Here is an 18,281-nt window from a genome sequence, read left to right as displayed (position 1 = left end):
AAATGGTGATTTAGATGAGGAAATTTACATGAAACAGCCCGAGGGTTTTGTGGAACCTGGAAATGAATACTTGGTGTGCAAGCTAAATAAGTCGATATATGGATTAAAACAGGCCTCTAGGCAATGGTATCTCAAATTTGACTCTGTGATAAGTTCTTTTGGCTTTACTGAAAATCTAGTTGATGAGTGCGTTTATATGAAGACAAGTGGCAGGCATTTTATTTTTCTTGTTCTCTATGTGGATGACATTCTACTTGCTAGCACTGACAATGGTTTATTGCATGACACTAAAATCTTTCTATCAAATCACTTTGATATGAAAGATTTGCAGGAAGCGTCATATGTCTTGGGAATAGAAATACACAGAGATAGAACTAAGCATCTTTTGGGACTATCTCAGAAAAGTAACATCTCCAAAGTGTTGAAGAGATTTGATATGCAAAATTGTTCTTTAGGACATGTTCCAATGTCTAAAGGTGATAAGTTGAATAAGAGTCAGTGTCCTAGAAATGAGCTCGAATTAGAAGATAAACCTTATTCCAGACTTGTAGGTAGCCTAACGTATGCTCAAGTCTGCACAAGGCCAGATTTAGCCTATGCAGTAGGCATTTTAACAAGGTTTCAATCCAATCCAGGCCATGAGCACTGGATTTCAGGAAAGAAAGTCTTGAGATATTTACAGAAAACCAAGAATTATTGTTTGGTTTATAGAAGAGTAAATGAGCTTGAAGTAGAAGGATACTCGGATGCAGACTTTGCAGGTCAATACTCTGATTCTGGAAAGTCAACCTCAGGATATGTGTTTATGTTAGCTGGGGGTGCTATAGCCTGGAAAAGTGTCAAACAAACTCAGACAGCCACCTCTACCATGATGGCAGAATATATTGCCATTTATGAGGCAACTTGTCAAGGTCTGTGGTTGAAAAATTTTCTGGAACAAACCAAACTGGTTAGCTCTATCGTTGATAGGCCTTTGAGAATTCATTGTGACAATTCTGCTATAGTGTATTTTACGAAGAATAATAAGAGGTCTACCAACTCTAAGCATATAGACCTAAAGTACTACAGTGTCAGAGAAAGAGTTAAGCATAAGGAGCAGGAGATAGTGAAAATACACACCTTAAAACAGTTGGCAGATCCCTTCACTAAACCTCTGACCATTGTGGCTTTTCAGACTCATGCCAAGAACATCGGCATTCTACCAACTTTGGATGCAGAGACTTAGTAGGAGCATTACAGCTTTGAGTGGGAGTTCTTGATGTGGAAATTTTGTTTTCAAAATTCTGAGTTTATGATTTTCTTTAGTTCGATTTTGTTCTTGAGAACTGATTTTGTTTTAGTTATCATTTGAATTTTATCAGTCAATAAAATTCTGTTCATTTGCTTTTCTGATCAGGTTATTGATTACTGCAGTTTTTTGTTTGCTGTCTTGATTCTTGTGATACTTACAATTTATGTATACATTCTGGAAAATGTATAACTTGAATCAGATGTTTATGTTGATCGAGTTATTTAAAGTGTTAAATGACTGATTGATAAGGTTCTCGCACATTGAACCATAGTGAGGACCATATTTTGATGCATCAATTGATGATTCTGTACATTAGCATCATATATATATTAAGTGAGTTTTGTGTCTCATGTGGTGTAGGTACATGGTGTCTGTAATTGCAGGGTGGTTAAGTTTTCCAAACTTGATTTTTCCTGCAGTTCGTCATCATGTATTTGCATTGACTGAGATTTGATTGGATTCTTGGAGCATTTTTCATCTCTGTGCACACTTCAGGGATTACTGAAGCTGATTCAGATAACATTCTTGTCATTGTGAATTGTATAAATATTCAAGTGGGAGATTGTAAGAACAAATTTGAACACGAATACAATTCTCCTTAAGATATGACAACGTGTTATAACTTGCAGCATGAGTTATCCGAGATGAACTATGATTCCTAGTCTTTGTATAATTATGTTTGTGATAAGAATCACACAAACATAAGAAGAAGTCCAAATAACTTGGTAACCAAGTAAATATCATCAGATAAACAAGTGCAGCAGTTTGAGTAGACTACGTAAGCCTCTTGGGGAGGACTCTAATTGATCTGTTCACTATATATACAAGGTCCCTGTGACCTCTCCTATTACGAGCCTTCAGGTAATCTAGCCCCATAGATAGTTGCGAGTTATTGAGAGAATCACATAAGCTCTTGTTATTCCAGAAATTCTTGTTCTTCAGCAATGGGCTCATTTTCATCTCAAGCTGGTATTGGTCTTCAGCCTGCAAGACATCCACAGATTGTTCTCTTTATGTACTTGTACCATGATTGATGTGCTATCCTTGTTTTGTATGTTTGTTGTGTTTATATAATATGCAATTGTATGATCTTTAGAGTTTATTTTCAGTTTACAAGTTTGCCATGACAGAGTCCCAACAAAGGTTTTCAATTTAGGGCGTAAATGCATTTTCCATATGAATTTCCATGGAGAAATTAGTATGACAATGAGAATCAAAGAACATACCATAAGCAGATTTGACACTGAAAGAACCACAGGAAGTGTGTCCCCAAATGTTTTTGACACTAAAAGAACCACAGGAAGTGTGTCCCCAAATCTGAACATCTTCACCACAGCCATCAAAACCTGGAGGAATATGAATAATTTGATCAATGACGGTTATCGTTTTCCCCATTTTGCATGTGGCTTTGGTGGGATTTTAGTTTTTGCTTTTGATATTAGGCTGAGGTATTTTATTTTTGTTGGAATTGCCAGCGTGCCTCTTTCGATTCAGTGTGGCCTTGTGAGTCACTTATGGGTTTATGTTTTGGGTAATTTTATAGGTTTGTGTTCTTGTGATGAACATGAGGTTTCTGGTGATATGGCTGTTTTGTTTTTGAATTTAAAACATTTTGTGTTTTAACGTCAGAGGTAGTTGAGATATCATGCAGTGAGGGAGCTATCAACATGTCTAGCTCCAGTGAACTGAAGTGTCCCAGGCATCCCCTTCCTCTACCCCATATGAAAAAGAGGCCTTGACCATATATGGGGTAGTTCAACATGTTTATCTCCTTTTCTTCATTGCTCCACTTATTGAACTACCTAGTTTGATTTCAGCATATAAAGCACAGGCTGCACAGCTGAAAATATAATCAATGATATGCACTCTATCCGTTCAAAGAAAAACAAAAGATTTATTGCTCCTGAAATAGTAGCCAACAATACAATACATTACACCTATTTTGCTCTCTCTATGGGATTTTATCGTATTCCAGACTATAAAACCATCAAAAATAACTAGATTTCCCCAGTAGCAAGTCAAGCATGTCGTCAGGAGTTAGGAGAGTTGTTCCACCAAGAATCATTTCTATATCCGGTCTTCCACTTTCAGATAATGCCTCTTGAGCTTCGCGAACCTGGTTATACATTAAGCACCATGTCATGTTAATTTTCTGATTCAATCATGATATCCACTTTTTTTTAAAAGGAACTAATGCATTAATTAAATCTCCTTGTGGAAAGTTAAATGAACTAGACCGATATCATAACATGCCAATTGCCAAATGTATAAAAATGCTCTTATTTAAAAAAAAAAAAAAAAAAAAAATACTCAACAGGAAAGGTTCAGTAAAAAGTAGGTTTCAAAAGGAAATATGTTGTGGTGAACACAAAAAAAGAGAACGAAAAAATAAGGTACAAGAGTTTAAGAACACAAACCTCCACACCATTGATGCCCCCAATAACAAATACAAGGATGACATTTTGATCGGCTAAACTTGGTTTTGCCTAAAGAAAATCAGAAAAGAAGGTATTAAGCATCCATCAAGCACTGAACCAAAATCTAGACAAGGGACTAGAATTTACCTGCCCAAGGCCAAATCTTCTGAAGCCACTTTTAAATAGTTGCCCCACAGTAGAAGAGTGATACTCCAAACCAGGAACATCATTCTTGCTTAATACCCGTGTTAGAAGCTTATAAAGTAATCCTCTACTAGCATATGGATCTCCGCTGAAATTATTGTCCGAATCTAAAGCCCCATCCTTCAATGGTATGTTTCGACTCTTCAAACTGGATAACTTGTGAAGGAATTTGAAAAGGTTATCCACCCTATCACGCAACTCCAACTTCAGCTGCATGTCATCATACACTTTCTCTTTACTGTTATTTGTATCATCAACATCTTCATCACCCCATTTACCCCACTGATCGTCATCAAGATCATCGATATCTATTTGATCTGAGGATGTCCCCTTGCTTTCCTCTGATTTGATCCTGCTTAAGTTGGTCTCAAGCTCTTCCATTAGGCCATGAAGAAACTTCAGTTTTGCTATTGAAGGGTTTTCAAGAATTGCTTCAACAATAGAATCTTTCAATAGTTGCTCCTCTTGCCAAGAAAAGGGGCCATCATTCCCAGCTGTTGGGAAATTCTCACCAGCTAATATATATCCAGAAATCATAAGATACAAAGTATCCTGAAAAGAAAGTACCCCTTGGGAGACCCCAAATTTTCCATTCTTCTGTCCATGCAATCCCAACAAAGCACTCTTATTAATAAAATCACCAATTTGCACAGCAAGACTCTGGCTTGTGTCTTCAGCACTTACACTTAATATTTTCTCTGCATTGCTAAATGCTTCCCATCTGGATGAATGAGATTCATCAAGTGCAGCCAGTACGGCCGCTGCCAACTGAATAATTCCTTTGTTTTTCAGTAGAGATGACTGGGATTTGGCCAGTGCTTTTGTCATAGCTTGCAACTCTGACTTTGTAGCAAAACCAGGACGGGATTTCACATTCACAGAGATATTTTCCCGACGAAGAGCTTCTTGAAGCCACTTCTTTACTAGTATGGTCCCATCTTTGGTTTTCCTATCTAGTAGAGTTTCCAAATATGGTGTTCCTCGAAAACTTTCAGTGGACACAAGAGACCCTCTTAGAAGCTCATTCTCTAACTGGGGAAGCTTCTCATCATGAATTTTGTTCTTGAGATTGCTCAGATCTAAAACTTGAGAAGCAGAGTTTCCAGAATCCCACCCACATAGAAAAGCTTCAATGCTTTCTAATAGCCGAAAGTTCTCTATCTTGCAATCTTCTTCACTTAGAATTTTAGCAAGTGGTATCTGAACATCAAGAGAAGCACGTTCCAGGTTTGAAGGGCCCTGTTTTAGTTGGCTTTTTGAGGTTTTTATTTGAGTATAGGATGCTGTATTTTCCCTACGAGGCAAGGATGAAAACACACGGTCAACAAGTGAATCTCCATGACAGCATGGAGTAAGAAGATCTAGTGTACGGTCAATGAGTAATAGCCCTGCTGATCGTTTACGGCGACCAACATCATAAAGACTTGACATGTCTGTCAACATCTTCCCCACAGTTTTTGAGAGATCACCAAGTGAAAATATCTCCATCTTCAGGTCCAACTACAGAATTAGGTAAAACAAATCTTAGCCAGGGTACACTAAATAACAACAACAAATTATGCACAACTAAACTAATTAATTCATGGTGTTACCATACAGTATAATGGCTAGTGATCAATACGTTTTAAATTATCTTCCGACTTACTTCATATTACCTTTTTCATTTTTAGTGGAAAATTGATACATATGATACATGAATTCATTCCATCTCTAGCATAAAAGACCGAAGTACATATCCAAAATTAATATATTGAACTTTTTGGCAGGAATTAAGTTGATATTAAAGAATCCTGTATATCATGTAAAGTGACCATGTGGACATTTAGTTATTTGTTTTTAATACTACAGAATTCCAGAAACTCCAGTGGGTATAAGCTGTGACGTTGAGTCATCATTTCTAAGTCTAGAGTAATAGTGGTGCAATATAGGTTTGAAGACAACCAAATATGTACATAACAGAAACATGAATGTGAGTAACTTAAAACTGGATATGGAGAAAAGGTGGCAGGCATAGTACCTTGGCCGCAAAATGGTAAAGAAAATTTGCTGTAAGAGTTGCCCCAGGAGGAATATCATCACCATCAGAAAGCAACCCAGTACTTAAGGAGGGTAATCCAGGACTAAGGGCATCCTCATGTTTAGCTGATAAGTATGCTTCAGCAACTGATCCCTCTGGAGGTAAAACAAAGACTCTTGGTGAAAAAGGACAGATAATCATTGGGAAGTGACGCACAGAAACAACCAAATTTTTCCCTACTTCTGTATCAGCAATCAGATTCTCTCCATAGGAATCTCTTGCAGTTGAACTAGCTTGGGGGTGAGATATGTCCTCTTCACTCGGAGCAAGTTGTGACCGTCCTTCATCTCCTAAATCTATATTATCCTTGAAGTTGCTAACACCCGGCTGTAAGGGTTTCTTTACACCTTTCTTGATAAGTTCCTCATAATCTTGGACAAGCAAGGATTCATATTCATGAAATGCATCTGGTCCCAGAGGTGAATCAGGATATGCTGAATGGGCTATCTGCAATCACTAAAGCAATCTCTAAGACAATTATGCAAACATCAGTACTATATTGTTTTTGTTTATCTGCATGAAAATCTGTAAAGATGAGCTCAGGGCTCCCATGCATGCGAACTCAATCATCAGCATGGAATACTCGGCATTTGCAGTGCAAACATGATGGAAGAAAAATATCTCAATGCATATAATGACAACATTTGCATTCATCAAAGTTTTACTTGTTAATGCTTTAACAGATTGAAGTCCAAGAACCAGATTCTGCATGCAGTAGTTTTCAGTGTTATAGCAAAAATAAATTCGTCATGTGAAGTGGCTGAACCATGTGGACGAAACAGATGTATATAGAAGGCAATACAAAAGGTATTTTCCGGAATGTCAGATACTCAGATCAATAACCATCCTATTGGGGCAACAGAAAGTTTTGAACCTTTTGAGAAATGAAATATAGAAAATTAAAGACACTGTAGACAACCCATAGCATTAGACAAGATCCAAAATACCTAGATCACCATGACTAGCAAGGAACAGTTAGTGAACAAAGTGAGAGCAGAAAGGTGATAAGTCCGGAGGTGAAAAGGCATCTAAACTAGTTACCGTATAACACTAAAATTTTTCCCTTTGTAGTAGTTATCTGTCCTGAGAAATAAAATGCAATAATCAATCCACTAAACATAGTCTTATTCTATGTCCACTGCTAGGGAACCTCTTTTCATTCAAATTCAAGAGTCTTTACTTCAGAGTCTGGAAAAAAAAAAATCAAATGTATTATTTTTTATAAGAAAACAACAGGTCAATCAATCTAATCAATTAAGAAAAACCACAAGTAACATAAAAAGGTTTGCTGAATATATCTAAAGTTTATACAATTTTGAGTGAAAAGTTTAATAAGAAATTGTTTTCTGTTCACATAGTCCAATTCCTAAAAATGTCTGCAAATAAACAAAAGAATGCCCATATATCACAGCTCTTGTCAACAGCTGCTCATTCCTACAGTTGTTGTCCAGCTACATATGTTCATACAACACTATTGACATTATAGGATTTCAAACAAAAGAGAAAAATTAGAAATATGAGAGTAGCGGCAAGTTCATTTAGAATCTAATGTAGCTCCAGCAGGCGCTAAAGTGATCAAACATTCATCAAATTGGCCAGAGACAGAATTGTGTCAAAAGAAATCAATTCAAAATGTATTAGTATTACTCCCAGCAACATTTGCCCCCTCCCCAGAAGAAAAAAGAGGTTATCATAACATTACTTCTCAAGCGAACTTAATCAAAAAACTTGATGAGGCAGCGCTGAAAATTAACTTTTTTGCAATCGATGTGCAACTAAAAATAACTAACATATATTTCCAGGCTTTAAATATATGAAGAGAAAATCTTGGTGGCTACTTTTTAATCTGACGTTAACAGCTCCTCGCTGTTTTATAGCTGGCTTGGTTCTGGTGGACTTCTTGTCTAACAGATTTTGAACTTGGTTTTCCCATTTTTAATGAAGTTCTTGCCTCCTACAGTCCTACTAAATACGTTAACAGCATCTAATGCACTGCGTCAGCATTCCTACTTGCACATTTCAATGGATTGCAAAAAGAATAAAAACAAAAATAGATGTGAAACTCAATTAATGCATTGAAGCTTAATAAGCATCTTTCCAGCAAGGATATCAACGAGCTCATAACCATAGTAACTTACTAATAATTTGTAAAGCCTTGAAAAGAGACTGAGAACATACTTTTTCCAATATGATTTGCATTTTGAAGACAGAAAAAGCTTTCAACTTTTGAAAATGATAGGCCTGACTATTTTATTTCAAACATAAGATAAATACTAAATCTACTACAAAACACTAGTAGAGAAGTGACAAGCCGAGTATAAAAAAAAATAAAAAGTGAACACTATATCAGTCCAAAAGCTGTAACTCCAAAGACGTACCTCTGAGATAGATGTGAATATAGTACAACAATGGACAGCTGGATGAGTGCTAAGACAACGTAATATATATCGATGTGCATCACTTAGCAAACGAGTTGTTACCACCACGACTTTCCTATCAGGATCAGAATTTGCATTCCAATCAACTACCTGGAACAACAGAACACATATATCAGTAAGAAAAAGGGATCAAGAATCCAGACTGGAACATAATGTCCAGTTGCCTCTATAAACATAATTGCAAGAAAAAGAGGACTAGAATTTGATTCTGCACTATTCATTGTTCACAATCATGGTTCCTGCTTATCCCTAACTGTGCAGTCATTTATATTTTAATATTCTGTCATTAGATGTTTAGATTTATGCCAGTCCTATAACAGTAAAAGTAGTGAAAAGAAATAAATGAAAGTTTCATCAACAGCACTTCACAGTATCTGGAGTGAAATAAAAGGTATGTCTCAACGCTCCACTTCTCATGGAATACCGGCCGGCCATAGGCAACATGATCCTCAGGTTTGACCAGAAGATAACATGGTCAAGTAAAATAAAAGGCTCACTAAGGTGGTGAAAAAAAAAAAACTCCATATCAACACTTGAAACCTCTTGCAGCATAAACAATACTGTTATTTAGCTCCTTAAAACTGTTGTGAGGAGATGACGAGAAGGTGGATGGCAGAGGAGGAGAGATCTTAAAATTGTTATGATGTGAAGTTGAATTGATTCATAAGGTACGAGAGACGACCAAGTCTGATGTCCTATTTAGTTAGGGTCCATGGTGTGAGTCATCTGTTTCGACTCGTGTGCACAAATTTTGGACATGCATGGTTTTAGTGCAAGCAATATCTGACAGCAGAAACGGAAGAGAACAAGGATAATAAACAAGTTTCTGCTTCAATGCACCAGAATTGGAAACTATCTTCAGTGATCCAAATAACATAATAATACCATTTTTCCTAGAGGACATTTTTCTCAAGACCATACTTTACATCCTAGAGATTTTACGTAAAACAACAAAGTCCCAATATCAGCTCCCTACCATATAATCCTAAAAGAAAGCGCCTTGCTTGAAAGAGAAGGGATAATTTGCTCAACATACAACTTATACGGTCGTTTCCAATCAGAACCTGATTGTTTTTTCCCCACATTTTATAAGATGCATGAAACAACTCATATTTAGGCCAAAAAAAAAAAAAAAAAAAAGAAGCAGCAGCAGCTTACCGCATCAAGAGAAGACATATTTTCCAAACTGCAAATGGCACGAACTCCATGGTTGAGTAAGAGAGGAAATGCTCCAATGTACTGGAAACTCTCTGTAGATCCAGCATCTAGGTAAAGAACAGAACCTTCAATTTGCTCCGATATCTAAAACATAAAATAGGCAATGTCAGTAGCAAAAGGATTGATGAAAAATCAATACAGAACGCGAACATCATTGAATTGAATTGAAAGGGAGGGAGGGAGGTACCTGGCTAATTGAATCGAGGCAAGATTTGGTGACGTCGACCAAAGCCATGTTTATAAAATCATCTCAACAATTATCTTACGGATTCAATTCGTTCGCAACTCACAATTCTTAATTCTACTCACTCACTATTTGTAAGCTCCGAACCATCAAGACCTGTGACCAGTCTTTGTTTGCAGACGCGTTCGATGAAGGGTTTATTTCGTCATTCCAGTTTCGATATTAAATTTTACCTTTTTAACATTTTTACAGTTTTACTGGTTTTGCTTTGTTTTACTACTCTACTGTATGTAGAGAAGGCTTTCCTCAAATGCTGTTTCATTCTCAGGGTCCGGAAACTAGTTTACACATGCTTCGCTCGTTGCCGGTTGAGAACCCAAATTTTCAAGGCAAACATTTCTCCTTAAAACTGAACATATATACTTTTCACCTTCAAGGAACATCTCTTGAGGCCCCTCCCATATGTTCTTCTTCATATTTACAAACTCTTCTTAGCAAAAGGAAATGGCATGACCTGAAAACTGAATATCATATATATATAAAACTTTAGGTTTCAACAAGACATGGTTGGAAATGTTTAAAGGACATCAATGCCAAACAAGTTACTAGTCAATGACTTATTATAGTTTCTGTTGAGACAACATTATTTTCCAATTTCCGTAGACTTGCACCAACAGATCAGCCTAACCAAATTCACATACATAGCACACTAAATCTTCAGCCTTCTTCGTCTTGATGCTCTTGAAGCCAGCTTAACTTCATTGGCAGACACTCATAGCTAAACATAGTAATGTCAAAATGCAGGTGACGGCTGCATGAAGTACACAACTGGTTGGTTTCCGACTACTGCTTGGCAGCCTTGGGTAGACATCAACAGGGGGCATAACACATTCGTCGCCGTTAAAATAAATCCTTCGAGGGAAAGCCCATCCATTTGCAAATGTAAAACTGGATTTGCTCTTCCCAAAAAGAATATCCGACCGCACGTTTCCTTCAAGACCAGCTTCCAAGAGCATGTCGTTGAAATACTCAAGTCCCCAAAACATAGTTGTATCATCTGCACAAGCACAAATTGCAGTCAGAATATTCTGTGAATAAAAGGTAGAGACATTACAAAATTGACTGTGAGGAGCAATATTATACTTACTTATATCACCATAGGGACCTAATGAATGGGAATTGAAGCTATAACTTGTTGTTGAAGTTGGGATGTTGCACAACCAGATTCCACTGAGTATAGTTCATCTTGTAATTGAAATTGGTTACGCTAATTTTAACCCTCCAATACTCCTTGTAGTTGAGCTTAATGTGCCAGTGGACTCGCACTGGACACATATGGCTCGTACACTGGACGAGGAGCTGGAGATAAATCTGGAGAATTTGGCCTGCAAACAAGTATCAATATTAACAACAAAACAGATCATCCATAATACATAAATAAATAAAAAGGGAGAGAAAAAGAAACTATGAAATTCTTCACAGGAAAAAAAAAATTAAAGAAGAATTTACTTAAAATTAACAGGACAGCTGCATTCTCCAAATTCATTCAATTTCGTCACTTTCATTGTTGATGCTGTTCATTTTTTTTTTCCTCGTTATAATAAGAACCCCAAAACTAATGATGGAAAAACAAAGAAAATCCTCATCTCATCTCCCTCTCTTTCCTATCTTTCTCTTCTTCTCTCCTGACCTTTACCAACAACCCAAGTTGATAGGAAATCAAACTCAGAAGGGATGCAATTTTTTTATTCCTTTAAATTTTAAACTATAGACTAGACTTGGTATGCTAATTTGAATTTGGCGTCAAAAATTAATGGTTGATTAAAATATTTAATTGCAAATCATAGTTTGCCTACAATAGTTTTCAAGCCCAGAACTAATTTGATAGTCTGCACACTATAGGAAGAATATGAAAAGTACCCAGAAACTCATTCTAAACCAGCAAGAAACTGCATGAAATCATATAATCAGGACTAACCCTGTACAGCGGCCGGGGTTGCCCTTGCAGCCACAAGCACAGGTACGGCAGCTCACCAACATCTTACTGTAAAAAGAGGAGAGAGACACGCAACAAGTAGGTGTTGCTGAAGCAAGGAACTGTGAATACGTGCAGATCACATTCCAGCTCACTAGTCACTACCACAAGGGAAAAGTAACCATTATTTAGAGATTTTATAAATATGCTTTAAAGTAGTAATATAAAGTAGTAATATAAGTATATAACTACCATGCCACTTACCAAGAGCTTGAGTGTGTCTCCTCCTATCAGCAGAGGGATATCTTGTGGGATCCACAACGCGTGCTGGACCACAAGTATATCCAGGTCCGGGCGCTTCCAGTGTGAAATTCTTGGGTCGCCTGACAGTCTTCTTAGTGGTACCAGCAGCACCCACCGTCATCTGGAACATGCTTGCACCGGCTGCTTGGTCCTGGACCATTGAACCCAAGATTCCCCCTCTGCAGCACTGAGAGATCTGCTGGTTGTATTGCGTACCAGGAAGCAAGTCCACCACCTTCGGACTCCTATCACAGCAATGCGGAGGGCCATCTACTCCTCCTCCAAATCTGGAGCAGTCTCCCCTCTCGGTCGTTTCGGCGCCCATCATAGCCCAAAGTACCTCACCTCTCACCCACGACCAACCCAATCTCCATCCCGGTGCTTCGATGTGTCGGTACATCTGATAATTCTTTATAGTACAATAGCCTACACAATTCAAATAACATTATTCAAATAGTTCTTTGATAAAGCCATAAACACAAGAGTTCTAGACATGTAAGTTCTGCCACTACCATTTGTCACAAAAAAAAAAAAAAAAAAAAAAAAAACTTTTTGAGCCATGCCCGGCACGAATCAGCATATGTTTTATGCCCTGTAATTCTTCCTCAGCTAGGCTGGGGCAGAATACCAAGCAAGTACCAAGTATTATATTAGTAGCATAGCAAAAATGTGTTCCTCGTCACTCACCGAACAAAACAACAATTTTTTTAGAAAACTGAGAATTCATCACAAACCTGCCACCCATATCATTTTATGCAAACTAAACTGTGTAATTATAATATAAATCATGCACGAGCATATAATATTTTCAGAATCATAATTATCTTTAAACAATAAATGTTTTTATATGCAAAGCTATAACAAACTGATTAAAGCCTGCTATCTCACAAACTGTAAAGGGAAAAAGAATCCAAATTTGTTTAGCAAAAGAGACTACATGGAATGAGTTCTAAGTTCTAACACAAGTTTGTTATGACTATCTTATGAAAACTAAATTTTGTAACAGTGCCTGAACAGATTTCAGAGCCCAAACTAAACCGAGTCAAAGAAACTTCACAACTATAGTAAGTATATGAGAAGCAGACAGCCAAAAACAAGATCCCATGATATTGAAAATGACCAGAAATGACCCTTAAAATCTTTCAGAAGCCATTAAGATGAATCAAAGGAGGCGGTTGGTAATGAGTTACCACCCAGCATGCAATTGATATAGTACCAGGTGAAGCTTTGCCAAACCTGCCTGCATATAGGATGCTGCCCACACACAACGGGATGGGATACAAAGGCAACCGGAAGACTTGATTGTTAAGGGGTTTGTGTGAGAAAGCAAGAGTCCTTCTGCAGTTCCTGCATTAGTAACGCCTAAAAAAGATGGGTCATGGAGGATGTGTGTGGATAGTCATGCTATCAACAAGATTACAATATACAAATTTCCAACTCCTCGCCTTGAATACACGCTTGATATGTTGGTGGGATCTAGGTTTTCTCTAAAACTGACTTCAGGAAAGGAAATCATCATATTCGGATAAGGAGTGGTGATGAATGGAAGACGGCTTTCAAAACACCGAATGGGCTTTATGAGTGGCTGAGACTCTCTAATGCTGCTAGCACATTTGTGCGACTTATGACAGAGGTACTCAAATCTTTCTTGGGCTCATTTGTTGTTGCTTATTTTGATGATATATTGATAGCCAATCTGAAAAGGAGCATTTAGTCCACCTACGACAAGTTATGGAGGTTCTCCATAAGGAGAAACTGTTTATAAACCTCAAGAAGTGCTCTTTCCTGTGCAAGAAAGTTGTATTTCTTGGTTTTGTTGTTTCAGCAGATAATTTGCAAGCTGACCCCGATAAAGTAGAAGCCATCAAGAAACGGCCAGTACCTAAATCTTTGGGCGATGTTAGCAGTTTTCATGGTTTGGCATCATTCTACAGAAGGTTTATTCACAAATTCAGTTATATTATGAGACAATCAACTATTTGAAGTGTGCTGCTTTTGAGTGGCAAACTCAGCACAAAGCGCTTTTGAAGAAGCAAGAAGCTGATGATGGAAGCTCTAGTGCTCAAATTACCAAATTTTGAGAAACTATTTACTGTTAAGTGTGATGCATTGCATGTGAGAATAGGGTCTGTTTTTGAGTCAGGAAGGAAAACCAGTGAAATTTTTCAGTGAGAAGTAAACAAACCGCTACTCTACATATGATCTAGAGCTTTATGCTATGGTTTGTGCCATACAACATTGGGAGCACTATCTCCCCTATAAACAGACCACCAGTCCTTGAGGTACTTCAACTCCCAAAGAAGTAAAACGCGCCATGCCAAATGGAGCTCATACCTCCGGAAGTTTAATTTTTCTATTAAGTACAAGACCGGTGAGTTCAATAAAGTTGCAGATGCTTTAAGTCGTAGGACACCAATGTTGAATGTGATGAATAATCAGATTGGTGGGTTTGAGGAACAGAAAAATCAGTATGCTACTGATCCATATTTCAGTTCTATAATTGCTGAAATTAAAAGTCCTACAGGTTGGAAGATGATGTCATTTAAGATGCATGACGGGTACTTATTTAAAGGAAACTTGCTGAGTATTCTAGAGGGCTCTTTACATAAGTAAATCGTAAGAAAGCTTCATGGGAATGGGTTAGAAGGACATTTTGGTAGGTATAAAACACTATCATGGTGACTGATCGATACTATTGGTCTGGGATGTATGAGGATGTGAGTAGGCTGGTTCAGACAGTGTCAAGATTGTCAATTTAGGAAGGGTACCTCCCAGAACACCGGTTTGTACACTCCATTGCCAGTGGCGAAAGCTCCTTGGGTTCATATTGGCATGGATTTCGTGTTAGGACGCCCAAAACAGCAAAGGGAAATGATAGCATTTTTGTGGTTGTGGATCGTTCTCTAAAATGGCACATTTCATACCTTGTTCAAAGACCGCTGATGCTACACATGTTGGCGATTTGTTTTTCAAAGAAGTGGTGAGACTACATGGTGTGCCAAGCTCTATTGTCTCTGATAGATACGTCAAGTTTACAGGTCATTTTGGAGGACATTGTGGAGAAAGTTTGGAACTGAATTGAAATATTCTAGCACATGTCATCCCCAAACAGACGGTCAAACCGAAGCATGGGAAACATGCTGAGATGCCTTGTTGGAAGCCATGTGAAGATGTGCAATGAAATTATACCACAATCTGAATTTGCATATAATAATTCAGTGAATAGATTTACAAAGATAACACCCTTTTGAGGCTGCATATGGATTTAAAACCCCAGCATGTTCTTGATCTAGTTCCACTACCCCAAGAGGCAAGAGTTAGTGATGGTGGAGTAGCATTTGCAGATCATATCAAGAAGGCGCACGAAGAAGTTTTGGAGCATTGGCAGATGAAGGCTAGCAATGAGTCTTATGCATCAACAGCTAACAAACACCAAAGAGTGAAAGAATTTGAAGAAGGGCACATGGTTTTGGTGCATTTGAGGTGGGACAAATTCCCTAACGGTACGTACCATAAGCTGAAATCAGAGAAATTTTGGCCATGCAAAGGTGCTGAAGAAAACTAGCTCAAATGTTTACATAGGACAGTAAACTAGCTCAAATGTTTACATAGGACAGTTGCCATCTGAGCTTCAAATTAGTCCAATATTCAATGTGTCGGTTCTGTATGCCTTTGCAGGCTTGGATAGTGAACCAGTTTCAACAAAGACACAAATTCAACTTCTTAAAGCACAACCTGATGTTATTGAAGATGCATTAGACGTCAAGGAGGTGAAATCAGGAGAGGCAACCAATATAGGCAATTCCTAGTGAAGTGGTTGGGTAAGCATGCTAGGGAGAGTTCTTGGGTTGCTGAAGAAGACTTGAAAAGGCTTGATCCAGAGATATATGCTGCAGTTTAGGTTTTCTCGCTGGGGTCAAGTTCTTCCCAACCCGGTGGAGTTGATGCAGTAGCATCCAAAAAGACTTCCCTAAATTGAATTGGGGTTTTATTATCGTTTATTGTTGTATTTGTCTTTTTATATTTTTGCTGTTTGTATTAATTTCTGGTCTGTATAAGGGGTGTCATAACCTAGTATAAATAGCTAAGTTTAAATCTTTGTATCTACATTTGATCATATTATCAGAATATATAGGTTTCCTCTTGTAATTTTCATCCCCTAGAACTCAAATACTTATGATAATCCTACTGCGATTATCTCTTTGTTCTCCTGTGTTATTGTTGGGATGTCCTCTCTAACGTCTTTTTACCCTAATCACCAGTAAATCAGAACCTTCTAGCCAATGGCGGATCCAGGATTGGAACCTTGGACGGGCTGGACTTCTTAAACAAAATATATATATATATATATATATATATATATATATATATATATATATATATATATATATTATGGAGAATCTCAACGGTGTGAGAGAATTTTATTAATTTAAAAAAAAATGTACACCTAGTCAGGGGGGACGTAGTGAGCCTTACCCCTCAAATGTATATCTATACAAAACTAAAAAGCAAAATCAACAACAAATAAACGTGCAATGCAATACAAGAGGTACTTCCATCCTGCACAAAATTAAACAAAGCAACTCCTTGATCAGTTCATCAGTTAAAGTATTAAACAAAATGAAAGCCAACATTATCTTTCTTGTCACACCCAAATGAAGACCCCAAATTTCAACCCAAATCCAAGCATTCAAGCCAATGAAAACACAAAGTTAGAATCGTAAAGCTTTGATTCACTAAGAAACTTTCAACATCAGTAGATCACCCATTCCAAATACCCAGTTCAATCTTAAAAAGGAGATAGCTGAAATGGGTAAAGCCGTAAAGCACCCCAAACACCACTAAAAGTGAAAAAATTTCTATTTTTGATCATGCATACCCAAATCCACACACTAACTTTCAACCCCAAAATCCAATAACCCAGAAAAGCCACAATCTTTCAGTCTCAATCACACATTCACATACCTAATTTGACTACCGCAGGCAATCCTCTATAAATCAGACTATCAGAGCCCTAATTTCAACAAAATCCCCAATTTTACTGAATCAAATTAGTAACGAATCGGTTTGATTAAGAGGAACTAGATTCAGAGATCAGAATCAGATAGCGAGCTGCGAGCGAAAAAGAAAGAGTACCTCACCTGGTGTAGACGTGTAGTCGGAGATGGAGAGTTGGAGAATGGAGACGACGAAGTCTAGTGGTGAAACTTCGAATAGGCCGTAGAATCGTAGATCCGTAGTCGATGAGTGGACTAGGAGTCGGGAGAGCCGGCTGAGCCGCAGGCAGCGAGAGGAGGAGGAAGTGGGAGAGAGTGACTGAGTGAGAGTCCGTCGCCTATTCTCGATGACTCATCGTCGGTAGCCGGAGTCCGGATAGAGTGACTGAGTGAGAGTTTGTCGGCCGTCGCCTAGTGCCCTAGTCTCGATGAGTGAGACTCCGGTCTCCGTAGCGTCGAGTGACTCGAGTCGTCGACTGCGTCGTAGCGAATAGCGATGTCTCGATGAGACCGAGAGAGACAGAGAGTGACTCAGGGGACTGGGCTTTGTCTCGACAAACACAAACCCCTATTAAAAAAAAAAAAAAAAAAAAAAAAAAAAAAAAAAAAAAAACCCATACATCTATTTTTTTTTTTTGGGGCTTCAAAATCTCAGACGGGCTTGCCTAGTCTGTGAATGGATCCGCCCCTGCTTCCAGCTTCTGTCCTGCATCAATGTGTCATGTGGATATTGCGCTGCATCAGATAGTTTGGACGGCTTCATCCAAACTAGTTCAGACCTAAGTTTTCTTTAAAGACAACAACCTAATGCTGTAGTAAATACTAATCAGAACATATATGTATTTGTACTCATTCTGTTATGGTTGTCTCATGAATCTACCAGTGCCCAACTTTAAAAACCAACAATAAAACATCTAGAGTATGTAAAACATATAAGTTACAGATATAATGATCAAAGTCATATAAAAGAATCAATACTTTGTTTTCACTTTCAATAAGAAACCATATATAAAATTTAAAGAAAAAATCTATCTCAGAAGGTACTATATGTTATTTATGCTTATATTGTGGATTCAATGTGATTTTTTTTTTTTTTTTGGTATATTAAACGGGGCAGATTTGTGGCCACCTATTTTATAGGTAAGATTATACTCTAAATCTCGTTCATTAGATTAGA

At 37.7% G+C, this 18,281-nt stretch overlaps 1 protein-coding gene, 1 long non-coding RNA gene and 1 pseudogene across 2 annotated transcripts; all 3 read right to left on the bottom strand.

The window, feature by feature from the left end:
- Window positions 1–3,165: 3,165 nt before the first annotated feature.
- Window positions 3,166–9,997, bottom strand: LOC133724900 (sec1 family domain-containing protein MIP3). The gene is made up of 7 exons (XM_062151807.1): window positions 9,833–9,997; window positions 9,586–9,729; window positions 8,368–8,517; window positions 5,930–6,436; window positions 3,856–5,412; window positions 3,709–3,777; window positions 3,166–3,407 (listed from the first exon to the last, which is right to left on the bottom strand). Exons 1-7 carry the CDS (start codon window positions 9,878–9,880, stop codon window positions 3,279–3,281), a joined length of 2,604 nt encoding a protein of 867 aa, XP_062007791.1. The 5' UTR covers window positions 9,881–9,997; the 3' UTR covers window positions 3,166–3,278.
- A 344-nt stretch (window positions 9,998–10,341) lies between these two features.
- Window positions 10,342–13,729, bottom strand: LOC133724901 (COBRA-like protein 1; annotated as a pseudogene).
- A 2,775-nt stretch (window positions 13,730–16,504) lies between these two features.
- LOC133737362 (uncharacterized) lies at window positions 16,505–17,927 on the bottom strand. The gene is made up of 2 exons (XR_009859833.1): window positions 17,249–17,927; window positions 16,505–16,667 (listed from the first exon to the last, which is right to left on the bottom strand). It is a non-coding gene; the product is annotated as an uncharacterized LOC133737362 (long non-coding RNA).
- Window positions 17,928–18,281: the final 354 nt, after the last annotated feature.

This window comes from Rosa rugosa, chromosome 1, assembly GCF_958449725.1.
Source record: "Rosa rugosa chromosome 1, drRosRugo1.1, whole genome shotgun sequence".
NCBI classification, from domain to species: domain Eukaryota; kingdom Viridiplantae; phylum Streptophyta; class Magnoliopsida; order Rosales; family Rosaceae; genus Rosa; species Rosa rugosa.
Note: the sequence above shows the minus strand (reverse complement) of the source record. Positions and strands in the feature narration are given on the sequence as shown.

Coding starts and splice junctions, on each gene's coding strand:
- LOC133724900 (XM_062151807.1), bottom strand. CDS start 9,880: ATGGCTTTGGTCGACGTCACCAAATCTTGCCTCGATTCAATTAGCCAG. Junction 9,730..9,832: donor GCCTCGATTCAATTAGCCAG/GTACCTCCCTCC, acceptor TTTATGTTTTAG/ATATCGGAGCAAATTGAAGG. Junction 3,778..3,855: donor GAAGATTTGGCCTTGGGCAG/GTAAATTCTAGT, acceptor GATTTTCTTTAG/GCAAAACCAAGTTTAGCCGA.